Raw genomic sequence first — 23,517 nt, 5'->3', positions numbered from 1 at the left:
GTTTCCAAACCCTGATCCCAGTTCTTCCATAGTTAAATAAAATTTTATCCATCTCAACTTGGAGGGGGATAAAGGACTAATTGACCATGCTTCCATGGGATAAATTTAATTTACAGAATATATATTAAGTTTCAGTGGGGATGGAAACTTCCAAGATTAAGATATATCATATTCTTATGTGCTGGCATTGGGGCCTGGTGCAGGTAAGAAAACAGAGGAGACAGGAGGACAATCCTTGCAAAACTCTAGTAAATAAAAAAAGTTTCATTCTAGAACACTTTTGCATTCCATGCAGCACTTTTTGAGTGAATAATAGGTAACCAGGCAACCAGATCAAAGTTTGCTCTTTTCAGGCTGGCTACTGGAATGAATATGAAAGGTTTGTGCCTTTCTCGGATCAGCAAATCAGCAATGACAGTGCATCATCAGAGAACCGGACCATAGTAGTGACAACTATTTTGGTAAGTATGGGCCTTCTGTACGGGACCTTTGCTTTCAGAAAAGCATTATTCAGACCCAAGGGCAAACAAAGTTTTTAATTGGGCCAGTTTAGGAACTTTCTCAAAGTATCTTGATGATGATGAGCAGAATGTCATTTATAAAAAAGAGAAAACACCCAAAATTAGAAATTTGAATGTTTCACATATTATTCTCTTCTTTCATATCCCCTGCCTTACACTAATTAGGATGCTATTTTCTAAAAGAGAATGTCAAGTAGAGATACTAGATTAGGCTTATATTATATATTATATAATATTATATAAATATATGATATATGATATACTATGATATTATACTAGGTTTATAATATCAGCCTCTGTTTAGCTACATGTCAAACTCTCATATTCTTTTTTTTAATTTGTGGATTGGATAAATTATAATCTGTCTATGTAATCAGACAATTTCAAGAATTTTTCCTGAAAACATCAAAGCACTACTTTGATGTTTTACTGGATTGCAAAACAGTCTCCTAATATCATTTGAAATTGCTTTACTAAAATCTGACTTGTTTTTACTAAATGAAATTAACAAACTAAAAATACGTACATCTTTATGTCTAAAATTGGGATTAATTAAGTGATAATTCAGTTAAATTGTACCATGTATTTAAATATACATATCAACACTCACTCTGTCCTAGGTACTGTATTAAACCCTGAGTATATAAAAAGGAGAAGGCCTCAGAAAAATCATAGTGCTTCCCCAGGGGTAGTCAGTATGGCTGTGTTTCTTACATAGTAAATCCCAAGAAAATAAAAGGCACTTTATTTTCATATAATTAAGGGAACTACTTTTCACCAGTTTTTCTAAAGACCTTACAGGTTAAAAATGGTTCATCTTAAGTCACGAAATTTTCCTATACATGGATGTACATGGAATCTATTATGCTGAGTGAAATAAGTCAGAGAGAGAGAGAGAAAAACAGAGAATGGTCTCACTCATCTATGGGTTTTAAGAAAAATGAAAGACATTCTTGCAATAATAATTTTCAGACACAAAAGAGAGAAGGGCTGGAAGTTACAGCTCACCTCATGAAGCTCACCACAAACAAGGAAGAATTTAGTTAGAGAAATAACTACATTTTGAGCTATCCTAATAATGAGAACGTATGAGGGTTATAAAAAGCCTGTCTAGAGTACAGGCGGGGTTGGGTGAAGAAGAGGGAGATTTGGGACATTGGTGATGAGAATGTTGCACTGGTGATGGGTGGTGTTCTTTACAGACTGAAACCCAAACACAATCATGTATGTATTCAAGGTGTTTAAATAAAATATATTAAAAAATGGTTCATCTTTCAAACTCTCAAAAAGAATTTAAATCTTTACCTACTACTTTAAGTCATACGCTAAGGACTCTGAGGAACAAATTACTCCATAAATAGCTGATTGATTAATTAACAAAAAAATTAAAACTTGTTTCATGTGCCAAACTTCAATAGTCACAATATAGGGATCAGGATTTGGACTGGAGAGCCAAGTACTTGTCTCGCTCATGGATGAAACAGTTATATTCCAGTTAGATTACAGTTAGATTGCAGTTAGATTCCAGATTCCTCCCCCCGCCTCCAGTACTGCCAAAAGTATGCCATAAGTACAGAGCCAGCAGAACATCATGAGCACTGCCAAGTGTGATAGAAAGAAAGAAAGAAAGAAAGAAAGAAAGAAAGAAAGAAAGGAAAGAAAGAAAGAAAGAAAGAAAGAAAGAAAGAAAGAAAGAAAGAAAGAAAGAAAGAAAGAAAGAAAGAAAGAAAGAAAGAAAGAAAGAAAGAAAGAAAGAAAGAAAGAAAGAAAGAAAGAAAGAAAGAAAAAGAAAAGGGAGGGAGGGAGGGAGGAAGAAGGAAGAAAGAAAGAAAGAAAGAAAGAAAGAAAGAAAGAAAGAAAGAAAGAAAGAAAGAAAGAAAGAAAGAAAGAAAGAAAGAAAGAAAGAAAGAAAGAAAGAAAGAAAGAAAGAAAGAAAGAAAGAAAGAAAGAAAGAAAGAAAGAAAGAAAGAAAGAAAGAAAGAAAGAAAGAAAGAAAAGACCCACACCCACTTAACAACAAAAAGAGGGCTTCATTAACAAACTTACCATCTTTTATAAAATGTATAAGTTTAATCCCTTGCTCTTCCTTCTAATTCTAAAGGAATCGCCATATGTAATGTATAAGAAGAACCATGAACAACTAGAAGGAAATGAGCGATACGAAGGCTATTGTGTAGATTTAGCTTATGAAATAGCAAAACACGTAAGGATCAAATACAAATTGTCCATTGTTGGTGACGGGAAATATGGTGCAAGAGATCCAGAGACTAAAATATGGAATGGCATGGTTGGGGAACTTGTCTATGGGGTAAGTGTTTTTTGAATTCTCCTTCCATTTATGTCATCTATAAGTTCTTGTAAACTATGACTTTAAGCAAATGCTATATTTTTACCATAGGCTAGTAGATATGAACCAGAGTTAAGTTACCATGACATATTCCTGTTCACAAATGCATCAAATTTCTATACAAGGACATAAAATACTCTGAACATTAAGTATTTTATGGACTTAATAATTTATCCATTAATTTATTTTTCAATCAGTGTATTCAACTTTGGGATCTCGTGTGCCCAGAGCCTATTTTAGAGCTCTGGGTATAGGGAAGGAAGCAACCCTAGACAGAAAAGCCTTCCATTCCAGGTTATTCTTATATATACATCTATATTCACATAGCTGGAAGAATCAATGAAAGTAACATGCAATTCTTTGGAATGTGGGAAAAAAACAGAATACCTGGAGAAAACCCACACAGACGTGCCACTGTTCAGTATCCACATGGAGAGTAAACTACCAGAAATAAGTGATTTTTAGAGTTTTACTGAAAAGAGATAAAGTGATATGCATGATACTTCTTCAAGACCAATATTGCAAACCAGTGTCCAAAGGGAAATAAGAGGGAGAGAAAGAGGGGGCGGGACAAAGATGTCTGTCGTGGTCAGAGGGAGAGGGATAGACAAAATAATCTCAGTCATTTATGGGATGTAAGAAAAATAAAAGATTTATAGTAGTAATACCCAGAGACAATAGAGAGGAAGACCAGGAAACCAGTGCTCAAAGACATAAGAAAATAAAAGAAAAATAAATCTTCAGTCCATTTTCTTTCTGTTTCTATTTTTCTTCTCTTCTTCCTCTTTCTCTTCTTCTTTCTTTTATTCATATTCTTCTTCCTCCTCTTCTCCTCTTCCTATTCTACTACTGCCTCTTTTACTTCTTTCTTTTCTTTATCCTCCTCTTCTTCATTTTCTTCTTCCTCTTCTTTCTCTTTTCTTGACTCCTTTCTTTCAGAAATTTCTCTCAGAAATTTTCTTTTTTTTAATATCCTTCTTTAAGCATCATTGTTACAAACATGTTTGTAGTTGGGTATCAGTCATAAAAAGTACACCCCTCCTTCACCAGTGCAACTTTCCCAACACCAATGCCCCCCAAAGGAGGCATGTGGTTACATGTAGAACTGGGCATATGAAATGTCTATTTGGGTAAACCATCACTTGAAAATGAATCCAAGTGCCATTGGCAACAAAAGATATTTTGTTTTATCAACAAAGATTACTTACTATGACTAGTCCTTGTCTAGACAACAGTTTAGGGGACATAAAATATATAAAGGGTGATTATGTTATGAAGAAACTGGCAATAACTTAGCATCCAGGTTATCTATTGATCCTTAGTTTCTAGATAGAATTAGAGTGCTTGAGAGGGGAATCAGCAAAAATAAAGCATAGCTCTCCAATTGTAAGATTGTTCTTGGGTCACTAAATAAGATTTTGGAACAGGTTCTTGAGAAAAAACACAAAGGCAGAAGCTGCTTTCTAAAAATAAGAACACAGAAATAACTAAGGCTTAAAATGAGAGTGAACCTTAAGTATGTATCAAAAGAGGGTACCATCCTCCAGTCAGACAGTCAGCAAGACAATTGAAATCTTAGCCCTCAGCTATGGTGACTGGTGCCAATTGGCTTCTGTCTAGGGTCCAGCAGAACTGTGGGAAATGTGGCAGGGTTGAGCAGGTAAGATTAAAGTAAACAAATACTTATAAATACTATTTTAAATACTAGAAAAAGTGGTCTAAACAATGAGATAGAATACATGCCATACTTTTCTAAAGAGCCTAAGAATCATGGAACCATCTTGATATTACTCTCTAGCTTCTTGTTTACCAGTTGGCTATCAAATAATCTTCTCTTTCTGTCCCTCATCTTCCCAACACTCAAGTTCCAAGAGGTAGTCATTAACTTCTATGATGGGAGATAAACTCATCTCTTTATCTTAATTTTACATATGATATATATTTATAAATAATATATTTATTATATATGAAAATATATAATACAATAAATATATTATATTTATTAGCTGCCACTTGTTATATATTTACTGATACTGCCTTGTGCAAAGTGGTTTATGGGCATTATGTAATAGTCCTCAGAACACACTTCCAAAGGAGGTACCATTATAAAATTATACAATTGAGAAAATTGAGGACTAGAGAGGTGAAGTTCCATGCCAAGGTCACTTTATGTTGACACTTTAAACTCATGTCTCTCTGACTATGAGATCCATATTTTTAAGCGTTGCATCATATTGCCTGATGATCAAGTTATTATTTCTGATCCACTCTATCCTAAATGACAGTGCAAAAGTCTTACAAAGGCTCTGGGAACCCAAGTCATGCTTGAGGGGGGGAGTGTTTAGCCATAGGAGCATGGCAAAAAATTTAGGTGTCAATTACTACTGATATAGAGTAACTGACAATGAATTCTACCTGCCGATCATGACTTAATAGAGTCTTCAAGTGCTTCCAAATAAAAACCAGCTGTGCATTATAACTAGCTTGATGTCTTCCTGGCTTTGAATAGGACATTAGACATAGTAATGGCAAGCATATTTCCTGATACAGCACCACAGAGGCTGTTTTTTTTTTTCACCTCTAACATGTCCTCTGTACTGCACTAACTTAATTACTACATTCTATTTCCCTTTCAAATTCAATTACATATGAATAAGGTAACTTTAGGATTAGAGAATCTTTTGCTTGGTAATTTAGAAACTATCTCTGTACTGCAGAAAAGATAAAAAGTTATCCTGAAGGAATCTTTCCATCATTCCTCTCCAGTTCTTTCTGCTAAAGACAAAAACAGTAGTCGGGTAAGGCTCTTACAGACACGTCATCCTTCTTCCCCTGACCTGGAACAAATTTCTGATGTTTTCTGGTATTATAACACAAAGCCATTACAGGGAACTGACAGCCAACCAACCCCTTTGATTGAACTGCCAAATTTCAATTTTCTCTAAAACCTGTGTCTATCAAAATGGGTGTTCTTATCATGCTTGGAGTGAAGAGTACTTGCTAAGGAGGATGATCTCATATGCTAAATATGTCTTCACCTTCATTTAGAAGTTTCTGGCATTAGGAAATTTTCAACTTCACTATATCATTGATAGAACTGAAGTACAGTGAAAATATAGGCATTTATTTCTGGTAGCCTGGCCTCTTTTGATATCAAAGTTGCTTAAGAAAAAGGACAGAAAATGCAATGATTTACCTAGGTATTTAGTAAATAAAAGCATGGAGAATGTGGAACAATTTTTTTGAAATGAACATGAAAACTATAAAAATGGGCACTGCTTTATCTTTAGGGATTTTCTCTTTTGCTTACAGCATGTAAAATAGATCAGAGTAGAAAAAAATGAAGAAAGGGCAGAGATAAAAATGCTTTGTAAAGGAGATGTCAGAGTCTGCCATAAAGTCTCAAGAAAGAATAAAAATGAATTAAATTTGTTAAATAAGAAAGAAACCAATCAGCCTTTTTCCAGATGATTCTCAAATGTTTTTTTTTCTCTAAAGAAAATGAAATCAAGGTTGATGTTTAGGGCACCTTGTGTCACTAAGAAGGCTATTTTTGAAACAAACGTCAGTAGGACACAATGTGCCCCATTATGTAAGCTCTTTAGAACATTATGGACTTGAAACTGTCCACCTGCTTTTAGCAGTTTTGATTTTGAGCTGGATATCTCTAAGATCACTACATGGTAATTGTATCAGTTCAAGTGACTCACAGAACACTAGTTTAAGTTTTCATGGCTTGCAGATAGCACATGTTTTAAGAGAACAGTTAAAAATATTTTGATGCTACCAGGGGTTTTGTACATTGTTTAATCTATAAAGATTCATGATTCATATTACAAATAAATATGGTGAGCATCCAGAAACTCAATTAACCAGCCTTGGTTAAACTAGGAAACTGAGGTCTGATGTAAGACAGGAGTTAGGGAGATGGTGGCAGGGCCTGTGACATGGTCACATAATCACATAGCTTGGCGGACTTAGAATCTATAAATCAGGTGCCATGGTTCTTGATCCATGAGATAGATCCACTGTCTATCCACTAAATCATATGAATTAGTTGATTAAATGTGTTGAATAATGAGAATTTGGTACTACATCAGATATGGCATACCCTACCTGTCTTCAAGAGATGCCTACAATCTAGTTGGATTATAATGTCTGATACAAGGTGCCTATCTTACTTATTAGTAGCCTCTAAAATAAAGTAAAACACATCTGCAGTTATTACCTGACTATTTTTAAATCCAATATAGAAAGCTATGGGGCTTTCCCATTTAAGCAAATCAATGGTATAACAAAAAAAAAGAGAGTGAGGAAAAGGTCCAGAGGATATTGAGTTCTTAATTGACAAATGGCTACTTTCCCATGGGCAGATGTCATGTTCTCCATGTGCTTATCACTTTGAGCTAAGGATAAAGGTGGGGCAAAAGAGAAAGACTCATCAAATTGTTGTCTCTGGCTTAGAAGTGAACTGAAAACTTGGGTACAAAGATAGAGTTGGGGAATGCTTAATTCCAGGTCGCATCCCTCTGAGCATCCTCAGACTCATTCACACTCCGAGAATAAGTGGCAACTTTATAGACGCTATTCACATTGACATTTCTTTACCTCAAAGAAATTATCTCTTAAGTTGTCACTATCCTAAGATAGGTTCATTTTTCATTAAGAAAGACAGAAAGTCGATCTGCCCTTCCAGTTAAAAGGCAGAGAAGCAAGGATGTAGTAACAGATGCCAAATATTCTCTCCTATTCTTCTGAACTGAGCTTTGGCAGAAGGTCTGATGATTTGATAAAAGTGCCCTTCTCTTTCAAATTATACATATGAACTCTATGAAGGATCATTAATGAATGCACAGGAGTCTGCCATTCTGAACAGAGTATAGGAAAATAGGTTCAATAAAATTGAGTCTCACAAAGCCTTCACATAGCTGTAGGGGCTCTGCCTTATGTTCACTTTGTCTTTAACTCTATGGGCTCTCAAAGAACATGGAAACCCGGTTAATAAATCCAGCCTGGCACTGGAAGAATATAATACAGGAAGTAAGGCACTTGCCTCTCATTTACCTAGCCCCACTTCAACCCCTAGTGCCACATATAGTCCCATGAAGACGACCAGGAGTTAACCCTGAGTAGCGTCAGAAGTAGCCTCTGAGCACTATTGGGTGTGGTGCAAAAAAATCACCCAAAAATAAAAACAAAACAAAACAAAATGAATAGATCCAAACAGGGACATCTGTTCGGGATAAAGAAATGGGGAGATCCTGTTGTGATACTGCTTGTTGTACAGGTTTAAATAGGCATCATCTCTTTCTCCAGATCTTAACAATTACAGACAGTAAATATCCCATAGAGTACAGCAATAAAGCAGTTTAACTCATGTTCCCCAATATGCAGCAATTATATTCCAATTGTCTAGCTTGATCTAGACACACACACATATACACACAGAGTCCTTTCTCCAGTACCTTTAAGCTACCTAAGGAAATGTCTGCCAGAATACTTCTAGAAACTGATGGATGATAGAGGGACAAGGGTTGAGGTCATGTCTGTTTCTCCCTTTAGATAAAATATAATATTTTATGCATTACATGCCAATCCACTGCCTACTTCTCTCCTGTCCTCTCCGTAGCTTTCAGCAGTGCTTTAAAATTCTGGCTGACAAGTTCCTGCTCATTCACAGTCTCAAAAGGGGTTGCAAATTTTATAGCACCTAATCACATGAAGATACTTTAATATCTATCATAAGCTATTCAGCTCAAAAATATTTAATGACATTTAAAATGGGTCATTTCGCTCTTAAACCTATCAGCTTCAAGCGCATCATATCTATGCATAACACTCTTGTTGGTTTTTAACTTTTATGAAATTGACAACTTTGGCAATCTACCTATGAAAGAAATTATAAATCCCCTTAAGCTAAATCCCCTCAATAATGCAGTTTCTCCTGGTTTGCTTCTGGGAAGCAGAAAACCAAACTTCATTTGGCGTGTTTGCAAAGCCCTTAAAGTCTTAAGGCGCTTGACTAAAAATCATTTAAGTAGTCAAAGTGCTAGCAAATTCTTACTATGGGATCCTGCCATTTGCTTATTTTTGTTTGTTAACATGAGTGTTTTCATACCATGCACTTACTAGTAGAGACTTGAGGGCAAAAGGCCTTTAAACATGGGTAGAAGCTATAACACAGAAGAGTGAAATGTTTGCCTCATACTTGGCTGACCAGGTTCAATCTCCAGCATCCCCCAGGGTTCCTTGAGCATGGCCAGGAGGAATTTCTGAGTGCAGATTCAGGAGTAACCACTGAGCACTACCAGATGTGGCCTCAAAACCAAACAAAACCAAAAAAGGATCATTAAAAGGCCTTACGATTGATTCAGAATACCACAAGTGAGATACTTCATTCCTGCATCAAAATTTCACCTTACTCGCTTGCTCCACCAATACATTTTTATGTTCACCAAGCTCTAGCTGGCTTTTATAAAAGCTGATAGCATGAAGGCCACTGGAGAAGTTGCCTTTTTCCAGTTTTTCAACAACATTATCTCCAAAATCTTTATGTCACCTTGAAAATGACCTCCTCATCTGCTGGCTATGGAAGTTCCAGAAGAGTTAAATTAATATTCTTTAGCATTAGTGAGTTTTCTTTTTCTCAGTTTTTTTAATATTCAAATTGTTTCTTTGCACACTATGCCAAAAAATCTTGAGATCTAGCATAGCCAGACATCACATCACTTTTCCATGGCAGGGTTAGTGATGCTAGCAGGCAAGGACTTCCAGGAGGCTGCCTACACACTGCTATGACTGCTCCTTTGGTCCCACCAAATAAGTACATGGGAAGATGGAGCTGTTAAGTCTTATCAAGCTAGTGACACTTGAGGCTCCCTTTTTTCTACTGTTTGAGGCTTCTTTCATCTGCTTATTGCTAATCCTTTGTCCATTATTTTCCTCGTGAAATGTGTCTATTTTTAAACCTTAGTATGGGATTCCCATTTTGAATCCAGGCCCATGTCAGTGAGGTTTAATTGAGAACAGGTTTAGCACTGTTCTTCACTGAGGGTACCCGCTCCAAAAAAGAAAGTCCACCTTTTTCGAAAAAAAGCCTTTTGGGAAAGACAAATCAGAAAAGAAAGAAAAGCCAGACTGTTGAGGAAAGGCAAGTCCTGGGTGTGAGTAGATAGATCCAACCTGTTTTTTTTTTCTCTAATTTCTAAAATATTTGAAACTATAAGGAGCTTCCTTTGGGAACATGTTTGGGACTCTTTTATTTTGCTACATGCTCCGGGAAATAAGGTAGGAAGTTTTACTTCATCTATTTATCTATAGCCACCTCATATTCGTAGAATTTAGTTGGGCCTATCACTGGTGGTATTTCAGTTACTGAGCTTTATTTTCTCTTAAAGAGTGTCAAGAATCTCAAACTCAGTTATTCAGTCATGAGCTGCAATGAGGTGAGAAGTAAAATCATAGGTAATAAGATGATAATACTTAGATAAGTAAATGAAGTTTAAAAAAAAAACTTTGAGGGAAAGAACCTTAAAGGATTCTTATTTATTCCACAAATCTTCAGGTCCTATGATTAGACTGTCAGAGTATAAAAGTACACCTTAATTGAGTGAAAAACTTGGAAGAAAACTAAAACGGGATGATTCACAGAAATTGGATAATTCTTAATGTTTATAATACATTATGACAGGGCCAAAGAATGATGATACTACAGTGCAAAAGACCAGTAATGCCACCTAAGCAATAGATGAATGGGAAAGGTCTTTAAATTTGTAACCAACTCTGAGTGTGTATGCACAGCATATGTATAAAATTTCATTAGGAATTCAATTTCTAATGAAGTTTTTTTTTCTTAAACTACACACTACAATCAAATTCAGAATTTGAGAAGGAAGACAAAGGTCTTCTTTCTTGAGAAGAAAATGTTAAAATTGAAATACTTTAATGGTAGATTTTTTTCCAAAGTTGTTAGGTAGTGACAGGGAAATATGTCATCTGATTAACAACAGACTCAAAAGAATGTGACAAAGAGTTCTTTCTATTTTTTTTTTCACCACATCTGGCTATGCCTGGCTTACTACTGGCTCTGCACTCAGGAATCAACTCTGGTGGTGCTCAAAAGATTCTATGGAGTGACAGGGATCAAACCTGGGTCAGCCACATGCAAGGCAAACATACTTCCCACAGTTGTCTCAGGCCCCAGAGTTCTTTCTTTTTTGCTCTGTAACAGAAATACTTAAGTATGACTTAAGGGTATTAGGTCCACCAGTGGTTTCGAATTGAAAACTAGAATAAGGGCCAGAGAGATAGTACAGCAATAGGGTGTTTGCCTTGAATACAGACAATCCTGGACAGACCTGAGATCAATTCCTGGCAGCCCATATGGTCCCCCGAGCCTGCCAGGGGCAATTTCTGAGTGCAGAGCCAGGAGTAACCCTGAGCACCAATGGATGTGGCCTCAAAACTAAAACAAATTAAAAAAATAGAATAACCTAGAAGACCACTTAAGCCTTCACCTCTAGTTTCCTAGTCCATATACTTAGGATATAACCCGAAAACAATGGCTTTCTTCCCAAGTTTTGTATACAATCAGCATAAAATTAAAAAGCTATTCATGATTGAGTTTCAGGGATATAATGTTTCAACACCAATCCCTTCATTAAATAATGACATTTTTAACTAGAATTCAAGTAACTCTGATGCTATTAGCCCAGGGATCTACATTTTGTGGACCTCTGAATCTGAGCCTTAAGGAAACAGAAGAGTATGGGCTGCAAGTGAAAAAGAAATTCAGTTGTGTTGGTAAGAGTATCACTTTATATGGTATGGGAAAGACAGGAGGAATAAAAGAAGACAAAATATCCTATGAAGGAAATAAGGACAGGGGTAATAGAACCCATATCAAATTACATCCATCTTCTCAGGAAAGACGCAAGATATATATGCAGAAAGTATATAATTGGTCAGGTTTGGAGACTTGGGAAAGTTTCATACCAGTCACAGACTTAGAGAAAACTTAACTTTATAGGGTAGTAAATGGTGGGTTTAATTTTTATAAATAATGAACTTGAAATGTGGTGAGTCATCAAAGTCATTTTGGTCAGCAGGCTGTTGGATGCAATAAATACATACTTTGTACAGCTTCCCCTAGGATATAGGGTGGCCACAATCAGGGTAAGCATTTTTTTCTCTTTTAACTGTCTGCTGTACTGCTTCATCTTTTATACCTAAATAGTTCTTATCACAGATTATGTCATCAACTTTGCTCTGTAAGGAACCTAAGATGTGTTGACCTAGGCTGATAATTGTATATCAGCCCAGTGTCTCAAATGCTTTATTTCTCTTTAAAATGGGAAAGATTGAGTACCAGCCACAAGGCTGTTCTAAGAATTAAAGGAGATTATATACATAACATATATGATGTTTATCACAGCAATAAAGAAATGTAAGCAGGTGACTTAACTTCTCATTTCTTCTTAAATAAGAAAGGTTTCTTACCAGTTTGGGTCACCACATGTAATTCAATGTAGTAAAATTTTGCCTGAAAATTCATCATTTTTCCTTACTACCTTCACTGGTAGGAATACACAATCTTTTTAATAGAGAAAAAGTAGTCATGAAAATTGGTGTTTTTATTTTATTTCTGATATCCCACCCCAAAATCTTCATTTAATAAGAAAAACTTATCACCTGGCTCCAGATTAATGTAACTGTTGTAAAGTAATTAATTGTGGGCAAGGGAATGAATAAATTCCTCATCTTGTTTTATGGGATGAATATAAAAGTATTGTCTGCCTTTGCCTTTGTCAATTATGTTGTACACTACTGAGAATTATTTTAGTGCTCCCACACATAGGTGTGAGCTAATGATATTCATCACCAAAAACTACCATACTATATACATTAATATGTATTTAAGAGTTACTTTACCTTGCTATTGCTAATGCATAATTCTTTCATATTTGTGTATTTTGGGTAGCACTATTTTCTTTAGGACCTATTTGCAGACACAAACATTGAATATTGAATTTCTACCTTCAAGTAACCTATTTTTAATTGAGAATAAATCAAATACTAAAAATTAAACCAAGTATGGTAGTCCTGTGTTGCATCTCATAATGGGAAGGGGAAGATCTAAGGATATAGACTACTATCCTTTCACAATCATTTTCAGCTATGATAAATAAGACAAAGCATGATGGGCCAGAGAGATAATACAGCAGGTAAGATGTTTTCTCTACAGGTGGCCAACCCAGGTTCCATCCGTAGCATCCCATATGGGGACCATATGTATCAAGAAATGAAAGAAAAGAAGAAAAAAATTGAGTCAATTATTCTGTGTCTCAAAATGATTCTTTTATTATCTTAACATCAAATTAAAACAATATAGAACTCAATGGTTGCTGCAGTTTTTCTACAGAAGCATGGACAAATTGGTAGCAATAATAAAAAAATTATATTTTCACATAAAGATATATTAAGTGGCAAGCACTAATGGAAATACTGTATCTAGAAATTAATATTTTTTTCCTAGAGGGCTGATATTGCTGTTGCTCCACTCACTATAACACTGGTCCGTGAAGAAGTCATAGATTTCTCAAAGCCATTTATGAGCCTGGGCATCTCCATCATGATAAAGAAGCCTCAGAAATCAAAACCAGGCGTGTTCTCATTTCTGGATCCCTTGGCTTATGAAATATGGATGTGCATCGTCTTCGCATACATCGGAGTCAGCGTAGTTCTTTTCCTAGTCAGCAGATTCAGCCCTTATGAATGGCACTTGGAAGACAACAATGAAGAACCCCGTGATCCCCAAAGCCCTCCAGATCCTCCAAATGAATTTGGAATATTTAACAGTCTTTGGTTTTCCTTGGGTGCCTTTATGCAGCAAGGATGTGACATCTCTCCAAGGTTTGTTTCTATTTGATACTCAACCGTTTCTTGTATTTTGTGGCCTTCATTCATTCATAAACATTTGATATTCACTCATATCACATCCATATTTCTTTCATCTATCCAATGACAAATTATCATCAAAATATTTTATTTCGATTCATAATGTGAGTGGGACTTTGAATGTCATATGCATTTCTATGACATCATATATTTCTATGCTATATTTGAGGGCGAGTTTGGGCCACACCTGGAAGTACTCAGGGATTACTCCTAGCTCTGCACTCAGAAATCATTCCTGGCAGGCTTAAGGAACCATGTGAAATGCAGAGGATAGAACCCCGGGCTGCCCGTATGCAAGGCAAACAATCTACTTGTTGTACTATCAATTCTGCCCCAATGCTATAAAAGTTTTGAATTCTGAATAATGGTAATGTTACCAGTTAATCTTTCTATTTTTCAGATAAATTAATACCAGTCTTGTTCGTATAAAATAAGTATGCTTTTATTCTTTAATTTAGCTAAAACATATTTAGCATTTGTCCAGAAATTGTATCTAAAAATGTTCTTTTTACTTTTATTTTGTTTTTTTTTTAGGGGGGGGACTTTGGGGAGAGGCACACCTAGAAGTGCTCAGGGTTTTTTACTGAACAGGAATCACTCAGAAATTACTCCTGGCAGGCTGGGGGAAGCTTATGGGATGCCGAGAATCAGGCAGTCAAACTCAGGTCGCCTGGCTAAGGAAGGTAAATGTCCTGCTGTGCTATCATTTGGCCCCAAAGATCTCTTCTTTGAATTCCTTGTTTTACATTTGCTCTCTGAAAACTGTTGCTTTCTAAAGACTACTGAAAACTATACCTTGTTTGAGATTTTCCTGGATTTTTTAATGGTTAAATTCTACTTTTATGGCTTTGTGGTCTGAAAAAAAGATATAATTTCTATTTTTATGATCCTATGAACTCTCTTGTTCCAGTGTGTGCTATATCTTCCCCAATATTTTATGCACAATAGAGAAAATATGTATTGGGATTTTGGGGCTATAGTTCCCTGGGTATTTCTATCAGTCCTAACTTTTCTAAATCCTCATCTAATGCTATTGTTTTTTATTGATTTTTCTATCTGGTTGATCTTTCCAATTATGAGAATGAGTGTTTATCCTACTACTATTGTGCTACTGTCAATATATATCTTTAATTGCTTAAGAACTTTTCTGTCCCTTTTTTTGGTATATTTACTTAGTATTTCATTTGGTACAATTCTCTTTGAGAGTGTTATCTTTGTGATTTGTTAATCCCTTAATATACTGTCCCTCTCTATCTTTTATTAACTTATCTAGTTTGAACTCTTCTTTTTATTTTGTATGATGCAACTGTAGCCATCCTTCTTTTATCTAGCCCTTTATTCTGGCCCTGGCCTATCATGAAAGTTCAAGTGTGTCTATTTTAACCAGTATAAGGTGAAGTTTTGTTACCCAATCCATTCAGCATCTGGCTACCTTATCTTATGATAGAGTTCAGTTCATTAACACTTAGAAATTTATAAATATAACAGAGCTTATTACCTTTTATAAATAAAGATTTGTGTTGTTTTATAGTTCACTTATTTCACAGTTTTTTTTTTCTTGTTTTTTGACAATTTACCTCTCCTTACTAGTTTCTTTTTTTTTTTTTTTTTTGGTTTTTGGGCCACACCAGGTGGTGCTCAGGGGTTACTCCTGGCTGTCTGCTCAGAAATAGCTCCTGGCAGGCACGGGGACCAATGGGACACCGGGATTCGAACCAACCACCTTTGGTCCTGAATCGGCTGCTTGCAAGGCAAATGCCGCTGCGCTATCTCTCCGGGCCCTCCTTACTAGTTTCTTATAAGTATTTTTTCTTTGCATTTACCATGTAGTTTTTATCTAAAATGCTAAGTCTATTTACCATTTTAACATAATAATAGGGCAGGGATGTAGCTCAGTAGCAAAATACTTGCCTTAGATGTATTAAGTCTGAATTTCCATCCCTGGAACTAAATAAAGTAATAACTAATGAATAAGAAATGAATAAATTTAAGGTAGTAAGTCTCAAGTTCATTCTTGGATCACCCTTTATTTTTTTCTTACCCATTTTATGTGTTTTATGTTTCTTACTGATTTCTAGTGGAGTCTCTTGCCTTTTATATAGACCATTTAGTATTTCTGAGAGAGCTTATCTAGAGGCGAGGAATGCCTTTAGCTGTTGTTCGTCTGAAAATGTTTTTATGGTTTCTTCAAATGTGAGTGTCTTCAAATGTGATTGATAATCTGGCAGTACAGAGCATTCTTAGCTGGAGGGTTTTTATTCAAGACTTTGGATATATTATACAATTCCTTGTCTGTACAATTCCATTTGAGAAATATGAGTATTATAGATTTTCCTTTATATGTGTGTCTGCTTTTTTCTTGTTGATTTTAGGAGTTTATCTCTCTTTGGTTCTTATCATCATTACTGTATGCCTTTATGTATATTTAGGGTTAATTCTCTGGATTTTCTAGATTTGGGGTATCTGTTTTTCACCCTAGATTAAGGGACAGTCTTTGCTATTATTTCTTCCAACAATAACTTTTACCCTTTTCTCTCCTTTTAAAGTCTCTATGATGTAAACATTATTCTTCTTAATATTGTCCCATAATTCTTATAAATTTTCTTCATTTTTAATACTAATTTTTTTCTTATTTTTTAATATCTTTATTTAAACACCTTGATTACAAACATGATTATGGTTGGGTTTCAGTCATTATCTTATCCTAGAGGTTTTTCGTTTGGAGTTCATGCTTCTTCCATTCTGCTGCCAAGTCTTATTCTTTTGTTTGTTAGGTCAGCTACACGCGCCAGTCCATTTCTGTTTGATACTAATTCACGGTCTCTTTCATACTTTCTCAGAACATACTGATGTTCTCTCCACTGATTTCCTTATTTCGTTGAACATTGCTGAGATACTTGCTTGAAAGCCTTCCTTGAATGTTTTGAGAATTCTAATGGAAACTTCCTGAGATTCTGTCTTCTATCAATGCAGCTGAATTTTGCAGTTTCTTCACTATACCTGGTGCTATGTGAAGACTAGGGTGAAGAATCAAGTATATGTTGGTCTGAATGATAATCTGAGCTTACTCTCAGAGAACTGCATAAATACCTGGGCTCTGAGTTTGTGTAGGTCTGAAAATCCATTGGAGATGTGTTCAGAAACACCCTGTAGAAGCTACAATGCTACAATACAGAGTTCAAGGAGACCTGGATTCCTGGTGTTTGGCAACAAATATAAAGTCAAAGTTTGACCCATATGAGAGGTGACTAGGATTATGACCACATGCACTCAATAATAGGTGTTCAACAAACTGATCTTTGTAGCTACTGCTGGGATGGTGGTACTTGCCGAAACCTGGTCTTACTTGTAAGACCAACATTAAGCCGTCATGGATAATGGCATTGAAGTTGTTTAAATAAGCCTATGACACTGAGTTTGAGTCAGTCTTCCAGATGAACTATTTAATCTGAGTCTCAGTATGCCTTGATACTATGTTAAAATACATTGAAAAAGATGGTGCAGGGATGTAGTCACTATTTCCCTTTAATAGATCTGTGCCAAGTATAAACAGGTTGATTGGATTGCCTGATGTACTAGGTTTCTGAAATCCAGAGGTACATTTATATCAATTTCAATGTGCCTGGCTGTCAGCGACCAGGAGGGTTGTTCATGTTGAAGCATATTTTTGGGTTACACCCGGCTGTATTCAGGGGTTACTTCTGACTCTACACTCAGAAATCACTCCTGGAAGGCTCAGACAACCATATGGGATGCCGGGATTCAAACCACCGTCCTTCTGTGTGCAAGGCAAACGCCCTACCTCCATGCTATCTCTCTGGCCCCTGAAGCATATTTTTGAAACAGATTTGTGCAACTTTGGAAGGATAGGCTTCAGATAAAAATGTTTCACAATGTTTGAGCCCTCATATTGGGTATTCCTGGAATGACAGAGGTTCTATACCAGCAGAGCAAAGCAATCCCTGGTCTTCCAGGACTTTACAGGTCTGTGAATATTAAGTAATTTGTGTGATGACTTAGACAGATGGACCTTACATCACTGTATCTAAACTTAGAAAGTGTGGCTCCCTTGGTATCAAGGGATTTGAAAGACATGGCCTGTTTGCTAGCAGTTGACAGAAGTCTGAGAGGAACTGAGGCTATTGTCTTGGTCAAACAGTGCACATCCACTTTGCTGTGTGCTTGCATTACTATTGGTCTCTGATGATGAGACTTTGCATCAGGAAAGTGGTCCTGAACCATAAGACCACAATAAACAGAAACAATATTGGCAGTGGCTCTGGTCCATGTTTCCAATTCTTGGACACTTGGTTCCAAGTTCAAGTTTCAGTCAGCTACAAACTTAATCTTACTTGATCTGGAATAGGCAAGGTTGCCTTAGTAATTGTAGTCTCCAGTCACACCATCAATAGCACCAAAGACAATGCCCTACACTGACTGACTGGTTCTAATTAAAGGTTCCCATTCTTAGTCACTTGCTTTTCAATTCACTGTTGAGAACAGAGATGGGTATCTGAAAAGACTGGGTGCTCAGTAGAACCCTCTTCTTAGTATCTTAAAGGCTTGTTTCTGTAGTCTGTTCCTGTACCATTTGGGGTTCACACCGCTATGTTCCTAAGCATTCTCCTGTCCTATATCTATGTCATATGACTCAAAGATGTCCTCTCTTGAACTCATTCAGGAATCTATATTTAATTCAGTGTTTGGCATGAATACTTGCGTTAATTATTGGAAAGTGTTAGACACGCCATAGTCAGCCATCTTAGTCCTACATCCCCTACTCTGCAATTTAAAAGAGCAAACAACTGACTCATGCCACAACATGGATGCCACAACTATGAAAGCATGACAAATGAAAGAAGGCAGACACATAATTCTACTTATTGAATTTCACTCATTGAGTATTCCATATAGCCTGCAATAGGCAAATACACAGAGATAGAAAGTATATTAGTGGTAGCTAGATACTTGAAGAAAGTAGAAAGGGGCTAATCAGGACCACGAATAGCGCGAAACAAGTCAGACTATGTGGAGTATTGGGGTTAGATCCAGTTTTAAAATATTTGACACCATTGATCATAGATTTGCATTCACTTTGACTATAAAATATTGTACAAACTTTTTTTAACCTATTAATGATATTTGGCACATCCTTAAATTTTTATATGGAACAAATGCTTTATTTGCCTCACCTTGGTTCCACTGTATCAGGATTAATCACAAATGTACATAAAGGAGGTTTTGGGTCTGTTGAAATTGTTCCAGTACTATAATTGCATGACTCTACATATAATAAAATCAATTCATTATATGTATACTTACATTAGAAATTTTTATAGTATTAAATGTACCTCAGTCAGGCTATTAAAATATTTAATTTTACTATCTTGAGCTCACCGAATTGTTTAAGTGTTTCCCTACCAAAACATAAGTGGTTGTAAATTCATAAAATATTGTGAGAAAACACAATATTTTTACCATCAAAAAATTTCTGGAGTTTTTTTTAATAAAAAGGGGTAGTATTTGGCAGAATAGAAATAATAAGTAGATCAAACTATCCAAAGATGTAAGAATTTTTATTTGACATATAAGAACTCCACATATTACCTCTAATACTTCCTTTTGATAGCCATTTGGAGCAAATTTTAAATGAAGCTTTGCAGTAGAACACACTAATAACATTTTCATCTGCTTTTTAGTGTAACATGTGTGAGTCAAGCCTCATTTATCAAAGCCATACATTTTTGCCACTCTCAATCTGCTTGGTCAGATTTTTCCAAATTATTTCACTCCCTATTCCTTTTGTGCTTAGAACGTGTGTCATTCTGTAATATCTCCTGGGTGTTCATTTGTTTTGCTAGGTTTCTTTTCTTTTTTAAAAAACTTTTTACTTCCAGAAAGTGGGATTTATAAATGACTCCATAATTAAATAAATTTAACACGGATGACAACCTATGCTGAGACAATGCTAAAGAGTCACTAAGGCTGAAGATTTTAGGCAATTAAGAAGTGAATTTTCAAAACAAAGTTATATAATCTCCACTGGGTGCTACATACTACTCTGCATATTCAACTAGATCTCCTTACAAATCATTTGTTTTTAGAAACATTTGTGCATATAGTTAAAACTTAAAGATGATCAGAAAATTATAAGTAAACTGATTTTTAGTTTTATAGTAGAACTAAACGGTGGCTTTTCTAAGACATGGAAATCTATCAATTTTTTCAAGGTACAATTTTATTATTCTATATTAGATACTGTCATATTAAGCAATGGCTTTCACAATTTTTGACCATGGCCTTCAGTGAGACAAATTTTTCATCACAACTCAGAGCACATATATGATGTATATAACAAAAGCTTCACCAGAATTAACCTTAGATTGTTCACAAAAAAACCTTGATACTTTTCTATTGTTTCTTTTTTGCCCATCTTTATTGCAGAACCATGGTTTGTAATAATGTTGATGCTATTTTGTGCATTCATCATTCCAATACCTCAGCCACCACCAAGAAAACCCAATTCCCTCTATTAATGTCTCAAGGACCTATTCCAGCTGTTTCTTTTCTTTATGCCGGTTGAAACTCAACCAGACAATGGCACACAGAGATTATAGAATAATACTGGTCTAAACTAACAAGGATTACCTTCACTGTATTTTTGAGTGAACTTACTGTTTTGATGAGCTCTACATGTTCTATTATTTGGGTAATCCCTCCTTTAATTTCATGTCCTTCAAAAGAAATTGAATCTGTATGCCTCTTGATAAAATGTTGTATTTGTTAGAATACTTTTAACATGCATGTAAACAGGAAACATAGTCCTCTTTGTCCTAAGAGTTTGATGTATTGTTTATATTTTATTATCAATATCAAAACAAAAAGTTGCTTAAAAGTGTTTCTGTATTAACAGATTTAGATTTATGGTGGTTGTGGAGAGACACATCCAGCACTGCTCAGGATATTCCTGGTGAATTTGGAGAACCATATGGGACACCAGAGATAGACTGGGCCAGCCATATGCAAGACAAGCACACTATACTATCTCTCTGGCCCTGACAGAAATTCTTGATAATAAGACTGCAAATACCAATATTAAGCTTTGATCCTGATTAATGGGCATACTTGGAATGCAGGCACTCCAGATGTCCCTGGAAGAGTGTGCATTAAACATTGATTCTTTATAAAATTAAAGTAGTTCAACATATTATTAAGAGACTACATTTTAAGTAGAACTATCAAATATTATTGCAGAAAGAGATGTCAGGGACAATTGAGTCTGCTTTCATTGACTGAGAGCAGAGGGACAACAATCTCCATTGAGCTCCCTTGGAGGATAGGCACTTTACCTGAATATGGATTTTAATCCTCCAAACACTGACAAAAAATGAACATTAATGCTTATTTTCAAATTGAAGTAGACATTCAGGTTAAATAATTCACCTCCTCATAGAAAATGACAAAGCCAGTATACAGACATAATCCCAACTATAAAACCTATGCTCTGTTCCCATATTAATAGGCAAAGGAATAGTGTCCAGAGAGATAATGTAGTAGAACATAAGGTCACACAGGCTTTAAGAGGCAGCAGTATAATTATTTCCACTATCAAATGTTCCATCCTAACTGAAAGGTGCATTGATTGTTCCATTATTTTCCTCATATTCATACACAGAAGCTGTTTTCTCATTTTCCAACCTCTGGTGAAATGCTGCTTTTGCCTTGGTTATTAAATGATGAAAAGAGCATTCAAAATTCTGCTAAGGGCCAGGGATATGATTCATGTGGTAGAGCACTTATTCTCCATGCATAAGGCTTAGTTCAATACCCAGCACAATATGGTCCTCTGAATACAACCTGCCAGTATAACAGGCCCATTTAAAGTTTATATTGTTAGAGTTTGGATCTCTTGATTCCACTGTTGTTGACTGGCTTAGTTATTTAGTTTTGTCCTTTTTTATCTTCACCAAATGAGATTGATTGGCCCCTGTCCTCCATCTTTTCACATTTGTGTTTCTTCTCCTCCACTCAGTTTCTTTCCTTCTCCTCTCTCTATTCTGGGGCCAAGGGTATTCGAGGCAACTCCCATTTAGACCATTGCATTTCTCCAAGTAGTTATTCTAAATACGACATAACAGAGATATAATTCTGGTTTTGTTCATTTGGTTGTAGCCCTAGTCCAAAACAATATAAATCAATCAGTCCTCTTGAGCCTGTATTCACTCAAAGTCAAATACTAGAATATCAACAATAAGACATTATGAGGAAAACTGAAATCCGTTCCACTTGCATCAAATAAAGTTATTAACAGCTCTCTGAAAGCTTTAAGAATCAATGTCAGAATCAGGTTTGATATTTCCAATAACCCAATTGTTCAAAATGAGCAGTTTAATTGGATGCTAATTCAACCATAGAGGGGGTGCCCAACATGGTAATAATCTAATAAGTTGAGGTTATGTCCATACATACACTGATTTGTTGGGAGGATTCAGGAGAAGGTATGAGATCCATTCAACTTCTGAGGGATATGAAAAAAATAAGCAGTGGGTAGAGGCAGATGGAGATAGCATAGTTGTTAAGTACTTCAGTTCTGGAGTTTCTCTAACTAGATTCACAATCTGCTTAGCAGTTGTGTAACTTAGGGAAACATTAAACCTTATTAACCCTCAATTCCTCATCTGCAAAGTATTAAACCTGGTGGAGAGAAAATTTTCAGTAAACAACTGTAATATTATTACTTATATTACTAGTATTACTATAATTAGTGTGATTTCTCATAAATATCCTAGCTTCAAAATTACTAATAATCAATATTCCATCTACATTTCCATCCCTAAAACTCCTTAGGTATATAAGTAAAATTTTAGTTGGTGTCAAAGAGCTTATTTTTATGAGAAATAACTGGCAATATTCCTTCTTGAGTCCGTGTATATCACCTTCAAGTATTTTGTATTATTTCAAACATGTCTTAGCACAGAGTTGCAATTATTTTAAACTGAAATTGATTTCATCTGTACAACTTCAATGAAACCAACATGCTGTCTGGAGTCCTTCCAGACAAATGCTCCCCCTACTGACATTCTTTGAGAACGCAAGGACTTCTGAGAGCCATGTTAAGGATGTGAGGGTTGAGGGAATCGTAACAGAGAAAATGGAAAGAATGTACTCCCTTGAACCGAAGTATTGTGTACAGATTATTCCCAGGGAATTATCCCCCTGTTAAGTTTTTAATATATTATACAGTAGGGAATCTCACCAAGCTAGCTGACATGAAATAATTCCCTTTCACAATGAATACTATATACAGGTTAATAAAAGGCATGAAATGTTAAAAATTGAAAAGCATCAAAGACATCAGGGTTTTGACTCAATTTTTAGCAAAATCCTATCCTTTGCTGGTATGACCAGTTTTATCTTCCTACTGAAAATTCACTTCAAAGCTGTAGAAATACAGTAATAAATTAATAGTGTAATAGCAGGCCTTTTATTACAACTATTTCATGGTTTGCTGCCTAAGAGCTAGAGTTTTCTAGTCTTGGGAGGTGCTTACTCCCATCAGAGAAGATTAGATGAGGCAAGACTGATTCTGCACATTTTACAAATATCTACCGTAGACATACCATTGAGAAGTCATGTATACTTTCATGTGTAGAAACCTCACGTATACTTCATGTATAGAAACCCTGCATACTT

The 23,517-nt window shown here is 35.6% G+C and overlaps 1 protein-coding gene across 5 annotated transcripts in view; it reads left to right on the top strand.

Moving 5' to 3' along the window:
* The window catches only part of GRIA3 (glutamate ionotropic receptor AMPA type subunit 3), a 378,184-nt gene that overhangs the window by 284,139 nt on the left and 70,528 nt on the right, over positions 1 to 23,517 (top strand). For all 5 annotated transcript variants that reach the window (XM_049767079.1, XM_049767080.1, XM_049767076.1 and 2 more), the window contains 3 exons: positions 354 to 461; positions 2,623 to 2,829; positions 13,403 to 13,779. In XM_049767079.1, the coding sequence (XP_049623036.1) occupies positions 354 to 461; positions 2,623 to 2,829; positions 13,403 to 13,779 (692 nt within the window). The remainder of the gene's footprint in view (positions 1 to 353; positions 462 to 2,622; positions 2,830 to 13,402; positions 13,780 to 23,517) is intronic.

The sequence above is a fragment of the Suncus etruscus genome, chromosome X (genome assembly GCF_024139225.1).
Source record: "Suncus etruscus isolate mSunEtr1 chromosome X, mSunEtr1.pri.cur, whole genome shotgun sequence".
NCBI classification, from domain to species: domain Eukaryota; kingdom Metazoa; phylum Chordata; class Mammalia; order Eulipotyphla; family Soricidae; genus Suncus; species Suncus etruscus.
The sequence above is the reverse complement of the archived record's forward strand: the minus strand, read 5'-3'. Positions and strand labels throughout refer to the sequence as shown.